Source organism: Sinocyclocheilus anshuiensis, unplaced genomic scaffold (assembly GCF_001515605.1).
Source record: "Sinocyclocheilus anshuiensis isolate Anshui unplaced genomic scaffold, SAMN03320099.WGS_v1.1 scaffold985, whole genome shotgun sequence".
Classification (NCBI taxonomy): domain Eukaryota; kingdom Metazoa; phylum Chordata; class Actinopteri; order Cypriniformes; family Cyprinidae; genus Sinocyclocheilus; species Sinocyclocheilus anshuiensis.
In genome coordinates, this window is record NW_015557117.1 from 586785 (window position 1) to 593180 (window position 6396).

The 6396-nt window shown below is 38.6% G+C and overlaps 1 protein-coding gene across 4 annotated transcripts in view; it reads right to left on the reverse strand.

Moving 5' to 3' along the window:
- The window catches only part of LOC107677758 (nucleoprotein TPR-like), a 38979-nt gene extending 32925 nt beyond the window's left edge, over positions 1–6054 (reverse strand). For all 4 annotated transcript variants that reach the window (XM_016472777.1, XM_016472779.1, XM_016472776.1 and 1 more), the window contains exons 1-13: positions 5867–6054; positions 5230–5334; positions 5081–5136; positions 4889–4985; positions 3344–3447; positions 3061–3225; positions 2871–2963; positions 2698–2778; positions 2525–2612; positions 1819–1959; positions 1577–1671; positions 1294–1491; positions 1094–1201 (exon numbers count right to left, since the gene is read on the reverse strand). In XM_016472777.1, coding sequence (XP_016328263.1) covers positions 1094–1201; positions 1294–1491; positions 1577–1671; positions 1819–1959; positions 2525–2612; positions 2698–2778; positions 2871–2963; positions 3061–3225; positions 3344–3447; positions 4889–4985; positions 5081–5136; positions 5230–5334; positions 5867–6017 — 1482 coding nt within the window. In that variant the 5' untranslated portion in view covers positions 6018–6054. The remainder of the gene's footprint in view (positions 1–1093; positions 1202–1293; positions 1492–1576; positions 1672–1818; positions 1960–2524; positions 2613–2697; positions 2779–2870; positions 2964–3060; positions 3226–3343; positions 3448–4888; positions 4986–5080; positions 5137–5229; positions 5335–5866) is intronic.
- Between the last annotated feature and the right edge of the window lie 342 nt (positions 6055–6396).

The window sequence follows — 6396 nt, forward strand, 5'->3', positions numbered from 1 at the left end:
CTACATTTTCGTGTCAATCCATGTTCATATTTACGGCAAACAAATGCGCTGTTACTTTAATTCAGCGCTTGCAGCGCAACAAAAATAGACTCGGTGCGGAAACGATCTCTGCACTACTGCAGACGCACCTCTCCTGGATCGCACTGCCGGACAGCAACCGTGTGCAGTGTGCACGCTTTATTAATCTGTTAACATGAGTGCGGAAAAAATACGCACCACATTCGCACTGAAAAAAGGAGTAATGTGAACCTGGCATTATGTGTGTGCGCTGCGAGTGTGCATGAGCGCACGGTCTCCAGGAGAGCGCGTGAGCGCTGAATGGTTAAACACTGGCAAGAATTAAAAAGTAATGCAATTTATAAACTTTAGTGACGATGTGACACTGCCTCGATTGTGCAAGTGATAATTTGTGTCAACTGTGCAGCGTGCAGCTCGCTTATAGACAGACGCGATGTGGTGAATTAAAGACATTTGCGTATTTTGAGAGAAAGCCCGCGCGATGTTTCACTCACGCTGTTTGTGAAATTACGCCGCACACAATATTTTCAAATGACTTTATAAGCTATTTAATGAAGAAATATGTAGGTGAGTACCTCACCTTCAGCATTATAATTATTTCACCCGTGCCGGACAGAGACTGAGACGGTGCTGCTGCATGTCGTGCCAAACCTCTCACGGCAGCGTCATCAGCTTGAGATAATTTTTTTGAGACTGGCCTTTTTAAAGACCGCCGATCAATCATCCCAAAGCGATTATTGGCCAATAGTTATCGGTAGCCGATCAATCGGAGCACCCCTACAATAAAAATCACATTTCTAATCGTGCTGATATTTGGGAAAACAGCACGCTTGCTTGTGTGATATTGCTGACTATATCATATAGAAATAGAGACAAAAATTCATACAGGGGCATTTCTGCCCCAATTTATTGCATTTTGGGATCATTCTAACCACATTCTACTAGGCTATATCACACAGAGACAGTGTGCACTCTTAACACAACAATTCCAATATTATCGCAAACTATACATATGGGTAATCCATCTCAATGTTTCAAAACATTGTCTGTAACAGACAGACAGAGTGTGGCTTACCTGTTCAGACATGTCTGCTAGCTGTCTCTCTGATCTCTGCTTATCTCTCTCTAGCCCTAAAGCTCTCTTATTGGCTTCATCTGTCTCCTTCTGCAGCCGATGGACCTCCTGATATGCAAGAGAAAAGACACAGATTAATGTCATACCGAATTACCATCATGTTTTTTCTCCTCTGCCATCTACTTCAAATATGTGCAAACCTTCATAGCTTGCTCCAGTTTGGCACATAGGCTGGTCATGGACTTTTGCATGTTTTCATATTCTTCCCTCTGGCGTTTCAGGATGGGAGCTTTGGTCTCCACCTCCAGAACTATCTCATCCAGAACCTTGTGCACATGCTTGTTCTCCAGCTTCTCAAGATGCAGCTGGTCTTGCGCCTCCACAAAGGCATTATACAGCTGAGAGCGAATATAGAAAAGTTACTCAAAGATACACATAGTGTCACAAAATTCTGAATTAGTTTGTGATAAACATCTTTTATACCTCCATTAGCTTCATGCCGGGCTTAACAATCTTGGCCACTGCAGCTGCAGTTGGGGAAAGGTTTGTCAGCTCCTCTTCTGTGAGAGCTGGAACGCCTGTTGAAGTACACAAATGCAGAATGAAGTCTTGCACAATTACATGATTCAACCTAAAATCTTCCCATAAACCCATAAAAAGTGAAATCTAATTACACTGAAATATTCTTAAACCTAAAACAAGACGGTTTATTTTGTGCTCATTACCTCTCCTCTTAAAGTCTGCAAGTCGCGTGTTGGCATTTTCCAGCTCTTTCTCCAGATGCCCGACCTTCTCGTGTAGATCAGACTCCGCTTTCTCCCTCACACCGTGCAGCTCTGACAGCTTCTTCTCTGTGCCTTTATTGGCTGTTGATGAAAGAAGCAGAATTTCTGCTTAGCACCACATAACATCTAAACTCGACACAACCATTCAATGTGAAGCAATGAGAGAAAATTAGCAAATAAACCCAAAACAATAAAATAGATGTTCAGAGAAGCATGCTACAATACTACAACATCTGCAGTTTATAGTATGCATACTGTGCACAGATTTTGTGAATGCAATATACTACACACAGTATTCTAGGTATTATATACCACAGTGCAATGCGCTCAACCTTCTTGTTCCATTGTAATGGTTGAAACAGAAATATTTGCTACAATCTTAGAATCTCAACTAATATTTTAATATGAGAAAAGAAGAAATTACGTGAATTTGTGCAAAATTAGATAACCTTGTATAAAATAACAAATGGATAGATAAATAAATAAAATTAGACTGCATACAAAGTATATATTATCAGTTCACTGAAGTCCCTAGGAATTGAACCCATGACCTTGGTTGCTAATGCCATTCTCCAATGTATGAGCTACAGGAATGAACTAAATAAATAAATCTATTAATTAACTGAAGCATTTTTAATTTTCACACCTTCCATCGCCTCCTTCAACAGTTTGTTGAGCTCTTCTACAGCTCTGCTCAGTTCAGCGCTCTTAACTTCAGAGTCTGCTGCTGCATTCTGTGAACACACAAAAGGATTCAGATCTTAATTATACCATACATTAACACTGGACCCTGCACAACAAATATCAACATTAACTGACCTTGTACAAATTACAGAGTTTGAGGTTAGCATTCAGCTCATTGCGATACTTTTCCTCCATGGAGGCCCACTGGACTTTAGCCTAAAAATAGAAGACAAACAATGCAACCTTTATTTCATTTCTATTTCATGTGAAATGGTAAACTACATAAGAACAGGAAGGTAATAGTGAACCTCTTTGAGTTTGTTCATAAGATCCTCAGTACTCTTCTGCATGTTGTCATTGTTTTTCTTGAGCGTGCTCACTTGGTCCTGAAGTCTGGTCACCTGATTAAAACATACAGTACATAAGATTGTTGCAGATAAATGATCTAATAAGAATATAGCTCAACTGATAAATAAGGCTCTCAAAAATCCCTCACACCTCTTCCTTCTTGCTCTCTAAAGAGCACTTGAGCTGCAGGATCTCTTTGCCCTTGTCTCTGGATAATGCGTACAGCTCATCTGTCTTACTCTTCAGCTCTGAATTCAGCCATGTGTTCTGGTTCTGAAGGAGCTCCTTTTCTTGTTCCATTCGTTTCTTACGATACTGATGAGAAAGAACCACAGTAAACCTTTCGAATAACCAAATCGAAGTATGGACTCAACGATCAGATGAATTATTTCATTGTAGAGAGAATGGCAGCTAAATGAGAGTCACTATTCACCTGAATGGAAACCTCAGATGACTGAAGTTCATCTAATTTAAGCTGGAGCTCCATCTTGATTGTGTTGGTCTCCACAAGTTTGTCATTGAGATGTTTAAGATCCTCTGTATAATAACGTTAAGACACATTTTAGCAGTTTTGGAGGACTAAGTACCAACTCAACTTCACATGTGAGCAATCAATTTGTTTCTAACAGTTTAGTTGATTAGAACTAAAATGAATTAATTTACAAATACTTAATGACTACATTCCACCGTTTTTAATTTAATTTACTAACATTTACACTACCGTTCAAAGTTTGGGGTCAGTAAGATTATTTTTTTGAAAAAAATAATACTTTCATTCAGCCAGGGTCATGAAGGTCATGACCAAGATTTCCATTTCAAATAAATGCTGTTCTGAACTTTTTATTCATCAGTGAATCCTGGAAAAAACATATAAATTTCCACAAAAAAGCAGCACAACTGTTTTCAATATTGAAAATAATAAGAAATATTTCTTGAGCAGCAAATCAGCATATTAGAATAATTTCTGAAGAAACATGTGACACTGAAAACTGGACTAATGGCTACTGAAAATTCAGCTTTGCATCACAGGATTAAATCACATTTTAAAATATTCAAAACAGTAATAAATATTACTGTTTCTACTGTATTTTAATCAACTAAATTCAGCCTTGGTAAGCATAAGAGACTTTTTTCAAAAACATAAAACAAACCTTAATGACCCAAAACACTACTGAATGGTAATGTAAATTAATATTTAACTTTTTAAATATAGAACAGAGTTCAAAAGCATAATAGTTTTTTTTATGGTATTGAGAATTGTGAAATTGCACATTATTAAACAACCTCGATCACTCATGCAAATAAAAGTTCCAAAAATAACTCATACCGCTGAGGTTTTCCACTTCTTGAGATCTCTTCTCAAGCAACCGCGAGAGCTCTCTGTTTTCTGCCTCGATTTCATATTTGGCTCTTGGCGGCTTACTCTGAACGGCAAAAACATTGGGATATTTTCATCATCTTTAACTGCTCAAATATAAAGGTCCATATGAAGCATGACAGGTGAGAGACTCGTAGTTACCTCTTGCGTTGTCCCCTGCTCTTCCTCTATATCTTTTAGCTTCTTAAGTTCCTCGGCTTTAAGAAAGAACAAACACACTTATGTTATACAGCAATACTGCATCAATACAATCCACATATTAAAAACAGAACCTAATGCACAGTACTTACCGAGGCGGCCGTTCTCCTCCTTAATACTGTGATACTCTTTACTTTGGGACAAGAACTGCTCCTGACTCTCAGCTAGCTTCTTCTCAAGACTAAAGTACTGTTGTTCTGTTCATTAAAAAATATGTAACATGTTTTTACTGGGACAATTCATACTGACAGTTCATTTGACACTTCATGAGATTGCATTTAAATATAGAACAGAGTTCAAAAGCATAATAGCTTTTTTTATGGTATTGAGAATTGTGAAATTGCACATTATTAAACAACCTCGATCACTCATGCAAATAAAAGTGCCAAAAATAACTCATACCGCTGAGGTTTTCCACTTCTTGAGATCTCTTCTCAAGCAACCGCGAGAGCTCTCTGTTTTCTGCCTCGATTTCATATTTGGCTCTTGGCGGCTTACTCTGAACGGCAAAAACATTGGGATATTTTCATCATCTTTAACTGCTCAAATATAAAGGTCCATATGAAGCATGACAGGTGAGAGACTCGTAGTTACCTCTTGCGTTGTCCCCTGCTCTTCCTCTATATCTTTTAGCTTCTTAAGTTCCTCGGCTTTAAGAAAGAACAAACACACTTATGTTATACAGCAATACTGCATCAATACAATCCACATATTAAAAACAGAACCTAATGCACAGTACTTACCGAGGCGGCCGTTCTCCTCCTTAATACTGTGATACTCTTTACTTTGGGACAAGAACTGCTCCTGACTCTCAGCTAGCTTCTTCTCAAGACTAAAGTACTGTTGTTCTGTTCATTAAAAAATATGTAACATGTTTTTACTGGGACAATTCATACTGACAGTTCATTTGACACTTCATGAGATTGCACTTATGAGTAAGACTGCTGATGTAGAGAGAAAGAACCATTATAACATTTCATTCATTATGATTTATAGGTTATCAAGAAAGGCTTTATATGCTCAGATGGCATTCTTGTTATTTCAGTATCTAGAGAGCTGATCAATTACACACAAAGTTCAAGTGGAAAAACAAAACAAAACAGACAAACATGGGCCACACGTTTTCTTTGGTGTGCCACTACATCTTAGAAATAACTATACCAAGAATTTTGTAGTAGACAACTCAGTAGCTCACTTGTGCAGAACAAACAAGCCATTCCAGAATAATTAAGCAGACAACTTGTTCCTCAAAGTCTTGGATCAGTACAAATGCATTTATGATGCCTAAACATGCTGTCTAGTCAGGCAGTACACTAGTGTTTAAGACACACGGCTGTTGAATGACTCTCTGGCCAGCCTGCTACCGTTAACGTTACTCACCGCAGTCTGCTTTATATCGCTCGTGCTGTGATTTCAGTGAGTCTATTTCCGTCTGCTGCTCTGACAGAACTTTCTCGAGCTTGTTCTGGATTGCTTTCGGCAGTTTGTTTATGTCGGTTCTCTCCAGCGCTTGCTGAAGAAGTGCCGCCATCTCTCCGACACACTGCAACAGTTAGCATTAGCGGCTAGCTGCCCTTACGTCATATTTGAGCGATGTAAACTCAAGCCGCAAAGCAGCACGGACATACAGACGTATTGTCCAATCAGGTCTCTTGAACTGAGGAGCGTGTATTTTCTGCGACGAGATGTCCACAGCTGTCTGAGGAAGTGTGCGTGATCTGAAGGTGCGTTTGAAGATTTGCTGCTGCTCTGTTGTTATATTGTATGTTTCCGAAAATGTCATTGTTTTCTATGTGTTTAAAGAAGTTTACTCTTGCCAATGTATTACTTTTTGATTTCATTTAGAGTGAGACATTCAACTGCTTCTGCTCTTCATTTTGTAGAAACAGTGATTGCTCAAAATAAAATAT